The sequence below is a fragment of the Lissotriton vulgaris genome, chromosome 8 (assembly GCF_964263255.1).
Source record: "Lissotriton vulgaris chromosome 8, aLisVul1.2, whole genome shotgun sequence".
Lineage (NCBI taxonomy): Eukaryota > Metazoa > Chordata > Amphibia > Caudata > Salamandridae > Lissotriton > Lissotriton vulgaris.
In genome coordinates, this window is record NC_141696.1 from 822,035,150 (window position 1) to 822,051,900 (window position 16,751).

At 47.1% G+C, this 16,751-nt stretch overlaps 1 protein-coding gene across 1 annotated transcript in view; it reads right to left on the reverse strand.

The window, feature by feature from the left end:
- The window catches only part of NPAS2 (neuronal PAS domain protein 2), a 492,166-nt gene extending 475,689 nt beyond the window's left edge, over positions 1 to 16,477 (reverse strand). Inside the window, exon 1 of the mRNA XM_086933390.1 lies at positions 16,232 to 16,477. Coding sequence (XP_086789516.1) covers positions 16,232 to 16,398 — 167 coding nt within the window. The 5' untranslated portion in view covers positions 16,399 to 16,477. The remainder of the gene's footprint in view (positions 1 to 16,231) is intronic.
- Positions 16,478 to 16,751: the final 274 nt, after the last annotated feature.

The window sequence follows — 16,751 nt, forward strand, 5'->3', positions numbered from 1 at the left end:
CAAATAAAATGAAATGTGTAGGCTGAACATTAGAGCTGCCAGGCTTGAGATGACCATTGGTCATATCAAGGGAACCAGAGTTTCGGGTTCTAGGTTAAACGATAGGAAATTGCCATTAAAGTTGATGAACCTCAAGGCTATTTGTTTTGGTTTCCATATTAGTAGCAAGGTGTGGAAGGACAATATGATCTTGTGGAGGGCCATACTGAAGCTAATCATGGAACCTCATTATAACCATCACATTAGTTGAACCTGCATTCCTGTATTGCTCTTGCAGGTCAAACAACAATCCATGGTTGAGAAGTGTGGCTCAATGGTTAGAGCGGCAGACCCTGATGCAGAGGTCTAGCCCGGGACCAGGGTTCAATTCCCCACCTCAGCGGGTCTTGGGCTCAAAAATTCCACGGACCTGATAATTCTCGCATTGGTGCCTATTCCAATCAGGGAGTCCCACTCTGCAACTCTGGGCAATAGCTTGCTTAATCTCCACAACGGCCCCCACAACGCTATGGATGCCTGGCCTCCACCTTGGGGGTGCCCAGGAGTGGACGCCTCACAGGGAAAGCCAAGATGGGTTCCACAGTGGTATTCATACAAGCGCCTTGAGACCCTTGCGGGTGAGTAGTGCGCTATACAAGTATCAATTTACATTTACATTTACATGGTTATGTCCCAATTGTGAAATTCACAAACCTAAACCCTAGCTACTCTTGTGAGATTTTAAATTACTGCATAATCAGAACCTGATCTCAAGATGCATTGGCATGTTTGTGGCCACTTCGATCTCCATAATATACATAAGGGAAGAGCTGAATCACACCCATTGCCAAATAGGTTTGTTGGTTTCTAAGGAGGTGTTCATTCAGATGGAGCACTTCATTGCTGTCGGCTTCTGCTAAAGACAAAATATTAGTTAGGGTTTAATAGTCCTTAGGATTGAATACTTTGATCTGCCATGACTTAATAAATAGTGACTGAGTCACATGCACAAAGCAGTTAGTGGACATAAATTCTAATGTTACAAGACAACATTTAAAAAGTAGAAATTACTGATTAAATCAAGAGTGAATGATGTCTCCACATTTAGGGATATTCTATTTTGAGCAGACTGAACATAATAGTTTTTAAGGTGATCTCAGAAAACATCCACATTCTTGTCAAAGCTATTTGCCTGATTTAGAGTTTGGAGGACATAGTACTCTGCCAAAAGCATGGCGGAGTATTCTGTCGATCAAAACCTTGGTCCTCCCGATCAGTGTAGTGAGGAGTTGGGCAAACCGTCAGAGAAAGTGAACATTGAGAGCCTGTGGTGTGTTGAGCTTTTGCATCCTAAGAATGGAGAAAACCTCCAGTATTGCCTTTTTATCACCACTCTGAGGTGCAAAAATCAGAATGATGTATTAATACCTCACCCAGTAAATACTGAATACCACAGTATCAGTATTTACTAGGTGTGGTGTGATTAACCAGTATTGCACCAGAGTGTCATGTCCCTATTGGAATGAGGACAGACACAGATCTTCTCTCAAGAGCTTTATTACTTACAACTCGTTCTCACCCTGTCCCTACTCTAACTAACTTTCATCCGGTACGACTCCTCCTCTTCCCCTCGCCCTGCTAGCTCTGCCCACCCTGGCTACTAGACTGCTAACTATGCTATATCTCCCCCTTTCTTAACAACAAAAGAAACAGTCTTTAATCCATCTCTACAATGAGTCTCTGTGGTGGCTTGATATCTCGGCGAGGCCGCAAGGACCTGTCTGCACTCTGATCATCATCGAGCAGTTCGCTTGACTGACTTCCGCTCTTCGGGACACCACGGTCAGACTCCTCGGAGGTGGGCATGTCGGTCATATCTCTCGAGGGTCCACTCATGCCTCGAGGGCACTTCTTGAAGTGTGAAATGTTTCTAGTAATTCGGCGGTGATCAGATTCCGCAGTCAGCATGGTGCCTTTCTGTTGGGTAACCAGCAAGGGTTCATTTCGGAATCGACAGTCCGTTTTCCGTTGTTGCTCCTGTTTGACAAGGACGTAATCTCCTTCATGTAGTGATGAAGACCGCGCTCTCCTCTTGACGTCCGCATATGATTTCATCTTGTCTTTATTATGTTTGTCAGTCACTGTTATCTCTTGATGATTGCGAATTGGTGACACAGCTCGCAGGGCTCCTTCCAAGGTTGGGATGCGATTTCTCATCGGACGTCCTAGCATGAGTGTTGCCGGGCACTTTCCTTTGGTCGAGTGGGGAGTTGTCCTATAGGCTCGGAGGACCTCGTTGAGGGCTACCTGCAGGTCTCTCTTCTTAGCCGTGGCCTGCTGAAATGTCTTAGTATTATTCCATCTGCGGTGGCAGATAGCTCGTCACAGACGTGTCGGAATGCTTGCATTTCTTGTTCGATCACTAGGTCATTGTCTTCTTCTTGAGGATCATGTCTCCACCGATTGGATTGGATCCTGCGAAGTACTTTCTGCAGGATAGCATCTTGTGGCGTGGCTTCTCTGATAGCTTCCATCGGGATAGCGGGTGGCAATGCTCTGTCAGCCACAAAGTGGATGTACTCCTCTGCAATGGAGGGGCCAGAATCCGAAGATGCATGAGGATGACGAGACATGTAGTCGGCCGGGTTTTCAGCCTTCCTGGGTTTATGGACAATAGTAAAGGTATACTCCTGAAGTCTCAGGCCCCACCTTTCTATCCTTGGAGGCATTTTGGATCTGGGGTTGCCATAGATTGTGACTAGCGCCTGGTGGTCAGTGATCAAGGTAAAGTGTTTGCCGTAAATGAAGACATGAAAATGTTCACATGCCCATACCACAGCTAGGCTTTCCTTCTCGGGTTGCGAGTATGCCTTTTCAGGATCGGACAAGCTGCGACTGGCATATGCAACGATGCGCCGCTGGTCAGAGTCATCGTCATATTGTGCTAAAATAGCCCCCAGCTCCACTGGGCTAGCATCAACAGTGATTTCCGTCTTCCGTCTCGGATTGAAGTACGAGAGATTGTTAGCGGACTCCACTGCATGTTTGATCTCCCTGAACGCCTGTTCACACTGGGGGGTCCAGTCAAACGGCTGACCCTGTTTAGTGAGGATGCGAAGGGGATGGCTGATGGTTGCGTAATCCCGGATGTAGCGGGCACAGTAGCTGGCCATCCCTAGGAACGATCTTAGTTCTTTGACATCCTGAGGGCTCTTGGTGTTGTTCAGGGTAGCTATCTTGTCTGGATCAGGCTTCATTCCTGCGCTTGAGAAGATGTGGCCAAAGAATTTTAAAGTGGACTGATGGAACTCACACTTGTCTTTGTTTAATGTCAGGTTTGCGTCTAACAGAGCGTGGCAGACGCGATCAAGTGCTATATCATGTTCACGGACATCAGAGCCATATACGAGGATGTCATCGCTGTAATTTAGCGTGTTGGGGATATGTTGGATAATTTGCCAAATCGCCTCCTGAAAAATTTCTGCGGCCGATGACACCCCAAAGCTCAGTCTCTTGTATCTGAAGAGTCCTAGGTGAGTTGTAAATGTTGTAATATAACGGGACTTGGCATCCAACTCCAGCTGATGGTAGCCTTTGTTTAAATCCGATTTCGAGAACACCCTCGCCCCGTTCAGAGCAGAGATCATGTCGCTCAGGTGTGGCCCAGGATGACGTTCTCTCTCGATTGCGGTGTTGGGCAATCGCATGTCCACACACAGTCTAACCTTGCCGGTGGTGCCTTCCTTGGGCACTATGACCACTGGCAAAACCCATGGGGTCGGACCATCCGTCCGTTCAATGATGTCAGCGGACAAGAGGTCATGAAGTTCATCTTCGACGGCTTTCTGGAGATGAAATGGTACCTGTCGAGGGTGCTGGGCTACTGGCCTGGTCTGTTCGTTAATGTGTAGATGTATTTGACAATCCTTCATCTTCCCTAGCCCTTGAAACAGCCTGGGGAACTTGTTGACAATGTCTTGATTATCGTTGACTTTGAAGAGGATCTCGATAAGGCGGAGACGCTCTGCAGTTGGTAAGCTGAATAGACAGTCAGCTTCCGGACCTTTGATGACGTGTATGACCGCCGGTATGGTGATGTCATCATGTTGTAGTGTCGTTGGGAATTTTCCCAGGCATTGGAGTGGTCTTTTAGACATCCAAGTGAAGACTCGGACTGGTGCATACGTCAGTGGCGGCTTAGGGCTCATCCTCTCATATTCCGTTACTGGGATATAGTTCAGTGAGGCCCTGCTATCTAGCACGAACTCGGTGTCATGATTCCCTACCTTTATGTCTAGACGTGGATATTTCTTTAGTTGGTCAGGGTCCGCAATCATGTTCACGTATTCAATTGTATATACAGAGTCTCTGGACGACGATCTAGAGTCTCGGGATGGTGATCTACGTTCCCATCTGGATCTTCACGATTCTCGGCTTGAGTGAGATGAGCCTGAGGATACAGTGGATTTTCCTTGAACAGCCCTTATGTGGTGTTTTCTGGTGTCCGAGTGGGACGACCTGGTCGGTTCACCTCGCCTCTCTTTGTGATAGTCCCCACACATGGCTTCGAAGTGGTTCGTCCGCCCACACTTCCTACATCTCTGACGCATGGCAGGGCAGGCATCCACGTGAGGGTAATCATACCCACATCTGTAACATTTTCTTGTCTTTTCTGGCCTTCTTTCTCTCCGCCCCAGTTCTCGCCTTTTATTCTCCGAGTGTCTTTGATAAGATGATGGTTTTGACCTCCACTGCTTATCTTTTGAGCTTCTTCGACTGTTGCCTTTAGCTTGGACGTGACGTACATGTTCATGGCTCACATGGCGCCCTGTTTCAATTGTGGTGGCGTGTTCCTAGGCTTGATCATATATCAGCGTCATTTCTTCAATCTCATCTAAGTTGTGAGGTTTTCTTAGCAGTCGCCTTCTAAGGGTTTCTGAGTGACACCCGTCTATGATTTGCGATTTTATGGCAGCATCTGTTGAAAAGGTGTCAAATTCACAATGCCTTGATAGCCATCGCAGTCGGGTGATGAAGGCACTCATCGCCTCGTCCTTTCCTTGGCGCGCTTGGTGAAATGCATGACACTCGTAGTCCACATTTCTCTTATGGAGAAATTTTTTGTTCAGTGCCTCACGCACTTTGTCGTAGGTGTCGGCGTCTGCAGGAGGAAGGTCCTTAATTATTTTGTTTATTTCTCTACCTGCCAAGTTGCGAAGTGCGATTAGTTTTTCTTTATCAACAGTCACTTTAGATCCCTCCATGTAATTTTCGAAGTCTTCAAGCCATTCTTGCCACATGGGGCCCATGCCCCCTCCTGTGGTCAAATGTTAACGGTATCGGGGCCCTCAGGTGTGACCCTCCTGCCACAATGGGTTTGGCTTAATTTCGCTGTGGAGAGTTATCAGGAGTCACCATGTTGATGGTGCGCACTTCCCGCATTTTTATGCCTCAGACTGCTCTGCCCACTAGTGCTTGGGAGTGTCGATCGCAGTCGTTTCTTCTCTAGGTTCGTTTGAGTTTGCTCGTGCTTATTTATTAGTGTTATTGTTCCCTTATGTCGTCTCACGTTCGGTAGAGGTCTCTCTGTAATCCGTGTGTCTCGTTCCCAAGTGTTAGACACTCTGCCTGACCTTAAGATGGCCGCCCCACATTGATTAATGGGTCTGTCTCTGAGTCTGCCTGACTTCAAGATGGCCGCCGTAGCTGTCTGCATGCACTACTTTCTCCCTGCTCACTCGGCCCAGCTCCTTCACTTTGGACTCACCGGCAGTCGTTTTCAGGGGCAGCACCCTCCAGATTCGGCTCCCTTCCGTCGCTGCTACAGTCAGGTGAGGTTGGGGTGGGCACCCGCCTTACTTTGCAGGGTCCCGCGCTTCTTCGGCGACGGCATGCCGAAACTCACGCATCAGGCATGAGGTTTTCCGACGTCGGATATCCCTTGGGCTCCAACTTCAACGCGCTCAGCGGCGCTTGGCAGCAGACTTTCGTGGAGCAGCGTCCTCCACACTGAGGCACTTTTCTGTCACTCTGGGGCTTTGGCAGGGTCAGAGTGGGCTCCCGACTTCTGCTCGTGCAGCGCTCACCAGTTTTGCATGCTTCCCGCGTGAGTCGCGTTTCGGCGCGAACAGCGTCTCTTCTTCGAGCGGTTTAGCGCTCGGTGCTTTGGCTCCCTCTTGGGTCCCTCTCGATTTCTGGAGGGTAGGGTCACCAGCTGCTAGCTTCTCTGCTCAGGCAGCAACTCTGTTTCACTTGGGCAGCGTTCTCTTCGCCTCGAGGCTGCCTGGGACAGGGCGCTCTTGTGGGGTATTATGAGTAGTGAGTTTGCCTGATCCCACCCTCGTCGCCAGTTGTCATGTCCCTATTGGAATGAGGACAGACACAGATCTTCTCTCAAGAGCTTTATTACTTACAACTCGTTCTCACCCTGTCCCTACTCTAACTAACTCCCATCCGGTAAGACTCCTCCTCTTCCCCTCGCCCTGCTAGCTCCGCCCACCCTGGCTACTAGACTGCTAACTATGCTATACAGAGTTGTAATGTGGCCCGTGGGCTTTTACTCTGCCTTTCCTCTCACATAATTAGTACTGATTTGTGTCTCTCCCAAAATTATATCTCAAAATATCGAGGTCAAGACTATCGATCTGAGCTGATACTGACTGCACAATATCAACTTCCAGCATATCATCAAGGTAAGCATACATTTGGGAGTATAGATTTAATTTTCAAACTTCATGTTAACATACTTTGACAATATGTTGATAGTCAGTATGTTGCAGTTGATATAAGTACAGGTCAATATAAAAACCTTCATATTTTGTTAGGACACACTCTCCCAGGTCACCAGTAATTGTGCTACTGGTTTTTATTTTCTTGCTCTTGTTAGAATAAAGGTCTGTACATTCACAAACCTGCGTTTTTCTTCTTTAACCAGCTACCTTATGTCACTTTTGTGTTTTAACCTGGTAAACACTACCTTATCACCTTTTTTTCCGAAAGCCATACTTGCAAGCACAGGAATATGTATACATTCTCAATTGTATTATACGCCTAAGGTATTTGGATGTATATATTTTGGGCCTGATTCACAAAGGGCCTCCGCACTTCTGGCAAAGACCCCGCAGTCGTAGGGTGTCTCCGCATTCGGGCAGAATCTCCGCATTGATCAGGAAAGAACATAAGGAGGACCATCTGCCCTAAATATGATTGATGGTCTAAGGTACTTTGAATGGAGGTATGGTGTTAGTCGGGCAGTCGTTCAAAGGTTCCCACTGGCAGGATGAGAAAGGCAGCAACTGGTGGAAACATTGCAGCTGCCCTGCTCTAAATAAAGCTGGCGGACTGCGAGTTTTGTGGAAAGGATACACTGCCATGTTTTTGGTGGTAGACCATGTCCACAAACTCTAAATAAGGCCTCTAGTCTTTTAACCTTTTTTTATATGGCATCTGGGACTTACTGTATGCATTATTGTTATTGTAGCTCTTCTTCGGACTACCTCTAATCCTTGCTTATTCATTTGAAGATGTGCTCTTCTGAGCTGTACACAATAATGTGAACAATGTGGACACCATACCATATTGTATTTAGACACATTTTTGTTTACTGTCGCAAACACAGAAATGGGAAACAGACACTTCCCTCTGAGCATTTCACCCATGCATCTTCTCTAATCTTCTGCCTCCGTACAGTCATACTTTCCAGATAGAACAAATTCTTACATAAGTAATTACAAATACACTTGTACATGCCAAACTGTTATTTTTGTATTGGCTGCTGTTCATTCTGTATTTAGAAACCACATTGTTGGCAAGGTAATGGAATTGAACAGGAACAAATTCATCAAGCAATAAACAGAAACAAAACCGAAAGCCTCTGTGGTGTGTCACTTTCAGAATCTAATCCCCAATCAAGAAAGAAAAATGAATTAACATAAATGAACAGCAGATAAGATAGTATGAGAATGATGTTGCTTGGCGCCTTCCTAAGATTTTGCTCTTTACATTTGGACCTTACCTTTTCAGAAGGCACAGATCCCTAGCAGTTGTTATCAATGCCACCTAACCTGGGTCCATTTCTTACAGCATGGCTCCTCACATCTCCCTGCCTTGGCTGCAGGAAGAGGGAATTTCCAATATCATGTCTCAGTTGCCTTTGGAGTATGCAAACTGCATGGCAGCCATCCAGATCGCCACATACTAGTAGGCTCTTCACATGTAACAGGAAGGCTGCAACCAGCTTATGGGTTCTGGAAGTTGGTGGCTTGTTTCTGTGCTCAGGTGGCTTGGGGGGAGTGTGTACCTTGCCCGCAGGCTATTGCATGGCTTACCCATACTAGCAAAGTGGAACCTCTACGTGAATTTTCTAGCCTCCACTTTACACTCCATGGCCAATGCAGGCATCATTCTTATTGCTCCAGCCATAAGCCATCTGCGTACACTGTCGGGCTCTTACCCCTGCTCCCCTTTGGACCCCACTGGAAGAGGACCTGCAGCCATGCTCCTCAATGCTCATGAGCCACCAGAGCATGGAGTGTGTGTCTTCTGGGTCCATGTCAGCACTGCAGCTCGGCAGACCCCCTAACCACACCTGCAAAGGTGCTGAGGTCAGGTAAGCCATTATTTATATACATAATTTCTACACAGGAGTTGTGAGAGGTTCTATCACCTGTGGGAACTGCTGTACCGGGAGTAACCTCCAGCTAACAATCAACACAAAATTACTTGGACTCACTCTAAACAAAAAAAGCCCTTTCCTTCTAGGATCATGTCACCAAGAACACCAAGACCGCATTGCATCAGTGAAACCCTTACAGATTTCAGAACAACCATGCAAAGCTTGATCCTCTCTCACCTAGGTAAAGAAACTCCTCTTACCAGTTTTCATAACACCACACTCTCCCCCTTCAAAGGCATCACACACATAGTGATCCATTTCATCAAGGGCCTCAAAAAGCTAGATATCTTCACAACGATACTGAAAGAACTACACTGGCTTTCTCATGATCTTCAAGACCAGTTGCATTGCCTGCAAGGCTGTCACCGTCAGAAACAAAGCTCAGACATGGATGGCCAAAACACTAACCACCTCAGATGGGCAGTGCCACATCAGGAGCCAGGATGTTGCCTGACTGGAAACTAATAAATACAAGAAGGAAAAGACCAGAAGGCAGACCTTCTCCATAGACTCACCTGTGAGCTTAAACAAGATCCCTATCGACATAAAAATCTCATTCTACCCTTCTACAATTCAGGAAGAAGAAACACTGCCTCCTTATAAGCTAGGAACCTGCGCACCACCTACTTTATTGTAAACAATCTTGAATCTTATTACTGGGCTCTTGCACTCTGTTCAGTGCTCAATTTATCCCTAGCTAGGTACATGCAACACAAATAACTTATCTCCCCATGAGAATCAGGATCTAAAAAGAAGCATTTTCTACACGTACCCAGGCCTCTGTATTCTCCCCAGTTAGTGGAAGTACGTCGGTGCCAATGAAGGGAGGACTGCTACTGTGAGGATTTAATGTCCAAGAAGTCCACCAGCCTGCGAGACGAGCTGCTTCTTGCTTCCGCACCTGCGTCGGTTAGGGTTGTGGCATTGCACTTAACTAACTGAAGGCCACATGTAGCACAAGTGTGTCACAGACACAGCCTGGACAAACCCTGTCTCAATGACGGACCCTCTGGAACATGTCAGAACCTGGGCTGGGACCACTCTCTTGGCACGGCACTGCAATTACTTCAAAACAGAGCTAACAGAGGACATCAGAGGTTTGGGCAAAGATGCTGTACCTTCCACAAACTGCTGTATTGTTAGGTTGAATTCACTCTTTCTTATCCACAAGTGAAGGACGAATGATTAAATCAGCCCCTAAGTGACTAAGAGCCAACTGGCCTTGATGTTCGAAACTATCAGCAGGTGTTTGGTGAGTCACAAGAGAGGGAAAGTGGTCCAATGGAAAGATGCAGCATGTTTTAAATTGAGGGAATACATTAAAGCAATGAAAGAATCATTAGTGGGGATACTAAATGTGTCAAAAAATGTGTCATGGAATAGTTAGGTGTTAAAAATTGGGTTACTGGTTGGTTGGCTGGCGTGGAACACCACTCAGGCACAAACACAATCCTTGTCAGGTGAACCACAAACGTAACTAAATTAACCTGTGCTTAGCATCGGGTAGCTTGGCACAAATCAGTCAGGATTAAAGTAATGGCAATGTGTAAAGTATTTATGCAGCACACAAACAGTAGTAGAGTAAAAACATAACACACGAAAAATCCCAAACCAATTTAGAAAAAGATAAATAAAATGATACCAGAACGACAAAAATTCAAACTGTAGAGCCAGAGATATTCAATGTTAAAGTTTTTTGTGAAAATAGTGCCTAAAAGCATAAAGCGCCACTCGCGGTCATCTGGTCGCGTTAGACCAGAGGAAAGTCACCAGTTCAGAGTTTTAGGGTGCTGTCTTCTGACTGTTATAGGCAATATGTGCGGGTCCTGGGTGATGAGGAACGCGCATCAGGGCAGATTGTGTACAATATTTACTGCTTTTTTTTTCTTTCGGGTTCTGTGGCAGGTCCAGTGGCAGAGGACATGGCAATCTGGGTGGTGGGTCACTCTTTCGTCGAATAGGAGAAAATACAGGCTCAGCAAAGGGGCTTCAGGGCCACTTTAGATTTCAATTAAAAACGGTTTCCTATCACATAGAGTGGAAAAGGAGGGATGCGTTGGAAAGAATTGCTTCAGTGCTTGAATGGGATGTTGTAAGGTGGCAAGTGCCCGGGTGTCTTAATCATTCACTTGGGGGAGAATGATCTGGTTAAAAGAATGACATAGTTTTAATGAGAACAATGAAGAACGATTTGTTTCAAAATAGGGCAATTTGGCCAGTTGTTATGTTTTATTGACTGAGTTCATGCCACTTCGGAATTGGAGGGGGGCTTGCAGGCCCATGGCTATTGACAGGGCACATAGGAAGGTGAATCGGGAGATGTAATTCGAACATTAAATTCGAGGACAAGGAATTCTTGAGAGGGGATGACGTACATCTATAACACATCGGGATGGTCTTGAACTTATTGGAGCTAAGGGAAGTGTTTTTCAGGACCCATAGAATTAGAAGATTATTTAAAAATTCTGGGGAGGGGGTAGAAAAATCTAGCGGGCTCACTTTTTCTGAGTGGCTGGGGCATGGAAAGTTTTGCAGGAGTTGTCAGAGTTTGGTTGGCATTGCCAGTTGTTGAACCATGTGCAAAGGGAGGGTAAGCAGGTAGTTCAAGGTTCATATTAGGACGTTTGATTGTTTACAGGGTAAGACGTCAGCTTTTTTTTACAAATAATATTTAAATTTTATGTAAAATAACTCTACAAATATTTCGTACTATATCAACAGTTTTGAAAACACAAATGAAGCACAATTGTTTTGTAATACCGAAATGACATAGAAACAAAGATTTAAACAGGATTAAAACAAATCAATACACTTTACTTGGTGATGTGCAAATTGTAAACATTTGCTTCACACAGATTTCCACACATTATCATTTGTGCACTATACAGTTTTATTCATAAAACTGGAGGTCAGATCAACTTTTTGTGGCCATTTCAATGGAAGATGTGCTGTCTGGTACATTACCACTCCATAGTTTAGTAATATGTTTGTGACAGTGAAATAAAATACCGGCTAACCTTACCACTCTTATGCTGAATGGACGTAGCTCATTTCCTTCACTAGTTCTTAGATTTTTCAGGGTCCCTATGATTACAGTGATGTAAAATTGATTCCCAGCAAACCCACTTTCAAAATTGTTCAAGCACTTCTGCACGCATATACACACATGTGCAGAAAATCTTAAGGCTTGCCTGTTATAGCTGGTCTCGCCGTGGCCCTTAGTTTACCCCCTTTTATAATTATTTCTAGGGACGCCATTGAGTTTTGTACTATGTAAAGCACAAATATTCTTTCCTTTACAATAAAAAATAGACGTCACTGCCTGTGTAAAGTTCTCACAAGACTTAATATTCCTTGGAATTCATGTGTCCTCTCCTGGGCATACATACCATTGATAAAACAAGCATTTGCAATGCAATAGGTCTCGCATTATTTAAGTTTGAGCTATTAGCATTGTAAATGGCAATTGTTTTTTGCTTTATGCTATATTTTTTTTTTTACATAAAAAGCTTCATATAAAATATGTTTTATTAAAGTTATTTATGCAGTATCTAAATTTTGTTTGCATAAAACAGTATAATAATATCTTAGTAAAAAAGTCAAATATTTTAATGGAAATTCACCAAACGTTCATTTATGTGTTCGTTTTGAAAATAGCTAAATTAATAGCTTTGTCATTTACAATGCCAATAGTTATAACTTTCGCAAATGTGACACCTATAGCATTTGTAATGCAACATTTGTATTTACGTGACTTAGATGTATTGATATTACAAATAACAATGGCTTTTAATTTTTTTTAATACTTAATAAAAGTGATTGTAATTTATAATGGCAATAGCTTAAACTTTTGTAAATAACTTTTGTGAAGATTATGTTCAGTGTATTTTATTGTAACAAAATCCAAGAACAGAAGTGAAATATTAACATCTTTTTGTGACATTTGTAATAAAGCTTGAAACATTGAGAGAACATATTTGTGCTGTGGTGGTGCTGAGTGATGCTGTGGTGGTGCTGAATGGGGCTGTGGTGATGCTGAGTGATGCAGTGGTGGTGCTGAGTGGTGCTATGGTGGTGCTGTGGTGGTGCTGAGTGATGCTGAGTGATGCTGTGGTGGTGCTGAGTGGTGCTGTGGTGGTTCTGAGTGATGCTGTGGTGGTTCTGACTGATAATGTGGTGGTGCTGAGTGACTGTACTCACTGTCACTCTGCACTCACTGTCACTCTGCACGCACTGTCACTCTGCACGCACTGTCACTCTGCACGCACTGTCACTCTGCACGCACTGTCACTCTGCACGCACTCTGCACTCACTGTCACTCTGCACGCACTGTCACTCTGCACGCACTCTGCACTCACTGTCACTCTGCACTCACTGTCACTCTGCACTCACTGTCACTCTGCACTCACTGTCACTCTGCACTCACTGTCACTCTGCACTCACTGTCACTCTGCACTCACTGTCACTCTGCACTCACTGTCACTCTGCACTCACTCTGCACTCACTGTCACTCTGCACTCACTGTCACTCTGCACGCACTGTCACTCTGCACGCACTCTGCACTCACTGTCACTCTGCACTCACTGTCACTCTGCACTCACTGTCACTCTGCACTCACTGTCACTCTGCACTCACTCTGCACTCTGCACTCACTGTCACTCTGCACTCACTGTCACTCTGCACTCACTGTCACTCTGCACTCACTGTCACTCTGCACTCACTGTCACTCTGCACTCACTGTCACTCTGCACTCTGCACTCACTGTCACTCTGCACTCACTGTCACTCTGCACTCACTGTCACTCTGCACTCACTGTCACTCTGCACTCACTGTCACTCTGCACTCACTGTCACTCCGCACTCACTGTCACTCCGCACTCACTGTCACTCTGCACTCACTGTCACTCTGCACTCTGCACTCACTGTCACTCTGCACTCACTGTCACTCTGCACTCACTGTCACTCTGCACTCACTGTCACTCTGCACTCTGCACTCACTGTCACTCTGCACTCACTGTCACTCTGCACTCACTGTCACTCTGCACTCACTGTCACTCTGCACTCACTGTCACTCTGCACTCACTGTCACTCTGCACTCACTGTCACTTCGCACTCACTGTCACTCCGCACTCACTGTCACTCCGCACTCACTGTCACTCTGCACTCACTGTCACTCTGCACTCACTGTCACTTTGCACTCACTGTCACTCCGCACTCACTGTCACTCTGCACTCACTGTCACTCTGCACTCACTCTGCACTCACTGTCACTCTGCACGCACTCTGCACTCACTGTCACTCCGCACTCACTGTCACTCTGCATGCACTCTGCACTCACTGTCACTCTGCACTCACTGCATGCACTCTGCACTCACTGTCACTCTGCACTCACTCTGCACTCACTGTCACTCTGCACTCACTGTCACTCTGCACTCACTGTCACTCTGCACTCACTGTCACTCTGCATGCACTCTGCACTCACTGTCACTCTGCACTCACTGCATGCACTCTGCACTCACTGTCACTCTGCACTCACTCTGCACTCATCATTACTGTTCCTTTTGTGGCATAAAACGGGTACCTCTTCTGCGTGCACTGGTTTATGTCAGAGGAGCTAAGCTTGGTCAATGTCTGAACAAAATGGCAAAATGATATGTTCCTGCAACAGCACAAGGCCGTAGATTAGAAGCTACGAGGTAAGAGACAAAATGTACCCGCAATACCAAAGTACTAAACGTTTCACTGTATCTTGGAGGAATGTACTTACAAAAAAAAAAATCAATCACCCATAACAACGAACCCACCCGACCCGTCCTTATCAAAACAGATCAGACGAAGACTTGATGGAGAGGGCCAGGCACACAACCCGGCCATCGGTCGCCTGGGAAACCAGATCCATCCACGGCTCAGGAGTCCTCTGTGCGTGGACAGGGTGTACTCCAGGAATCAAGTCCGTGCAATTGTACCTAATAATTTTCTCATAAAAAACTCACTGCGCATTCCACCCTCAACGAACAACACGCTTGGCAAAACAACATGCACGGCAAAGGAAACCGGCCGCTCGCACACTCTCCTCTCCTGCCTCCTTGTATCATACCAAGTCACGGACATGCGCAGACGTCGTGATGCGCATTTGATTCAAGTATTTTACAGTTTTATAAAAAATACTCACTGCGCATTCACCAATCAACGCGCGCGGCAAAGGAAACCGCCGCGCACACGCTCCTTTGCCCTAAGGTAAGCAATTACGGCGGACTCCCGCTTTCGTTTTCCGCCGGCCTGCGAACAGGAAGTCAGGCAGGCCGGGCGGGACAACCGGAAGTAGGAGGGCGGGAGCCTACCCCGCCTCCCACGGAAGAGCCGCGATTGTTTGGCGCACCGGAGCAGGCAGGAGCCTACCCTGCGCCCCGGTGCCGAAGAAGGGAAGAAGAGTCTTGCTGCCGGTGGGAGCCGCTGCACTGAGGATGCCGGTGAGTGGGGCGTCGCCTTGTTGGGGGGGGGCGGGGGGCATCTGTGTGCGCGCGCGCGGCGGCGGACTGTGTATGTGTGTGAGCGTGCATGTGTGTGTGTATGTGTATGTGTCCTGGAGTCTGTGTGTATGCGTGTGTGTGACGGGGGGGGGGGGGGTTGCCTGTCTGGGTGCCTGCGTGTCTGTGTAAGTGTAAATGCGTGTGCGTGTGTGTGGAGCCGAGAGGAGAGGGGCTGGTGTGTGTGGAGGGGTCTCTGTGTATGCGTGTAGGTGACGGGGGTGTGCCTGTGTATGCGTGTGTATGTGCGCATGCGTGAGTGCTGTGTATGCGTGTGGCTGTGATGTGCGCATGCGTGAATGTTGACGCGCGTGCACGCAGCTCAATCCACGCTCGTCACAGTTTTGTGTCCCTCATTCCCCCGTGTCAGCCGACTATAAGTCTCCGCCCTGGACGCATCCTTCGGATGCGAATTCCAGGGCGAGACCTAAAAAGCACTATTGCACAACAGCAACCCCAAATACATGTTTTGTTTTTTTAATCACAACCTGCATTCCCGCCGTTTCCCCATTATAAATGCGTGCCCTTGCTTTCTCTAAGACGACTGTGAAATTGAGTACAAAACTATGGCATTAACTCTATATAAATGTTTCGAAAACGCCAGACTTATTGACTTTGTCACTACTTGTTTTATCTGTGTTCCTGTTATATAACGAATGTGCAGACTTTTTTTCGATCACCTCAGACGAAAATTAATATCCTTAAATTAGGGGGGGGCGCTTGTTTTTAAACTGCACACGTCTTGCTAAACTGAACACGTCTTGACCCACAACAGCCTGTCCTTACTGAGACTACACTTTTGAAAATCAAGTTTTCATAAGTGTTTGTTTTTTGGATGTATTGGGGACCGCGTAAAAGCACCAATGAGAAATGATTTATACAATCGGTTTTGCAATGTCAATGCGGTAGAATCAAGATTATTTCTTTGCCTCAGACATTATTAACTTCTCTTGCAGTGTTACAACTTGGCAAACATATATCATTACGCTACAGCTGAAGCCTTCGCGCTCTTAGTGACGCAGTAAACCGTGCGTGCCAGCGCCGGGGTCTTACCTGCCGGTGCTGCGGTTGCCAGGTGTGCCGGGGCTCCGCCGCGCGCTGCCGCCGCTGCTGCTGTCTGCAGAGGCGATGCGCGGGGAGGAGGAGCCGCCCGCACCGCCGCTGTCCGCGCCACCCGCCTGCGAGAGGCAGTGGAGGGACGGGGGGCTGCTGCGGCTCATGGCGCGGGCGGAGGTGTGGTGGAACGGCGGCCTTGAGGCAGGCTGTGGAGAAGAGCCGCTGCTGCGGGGGCCGCGGGGCTCCCTCACCTCTACAGGGCAGGGAGAGGGGGTGAGGTGAGGTGAGGTGAGGTGGGTTCTCGGTGCTCTGAGTCGGCCGCCTCGTCCTCCCTGCACTGCGCACGCTTCTCCACAGCAGCCCTCCTCAGGACTGAACGGAGCGCCGCTGGCTGGCTCTCTATGCAGAGCTGGCTCAGCTGCAAGGCCCTAGTGCTGCCGGCGCCTTGCTCGAATCTGTGGCCAATGGCTGGCGCGCCCCTGGGGCATGCTCCCTGACTCTAAGGTTCGCGCAGGCA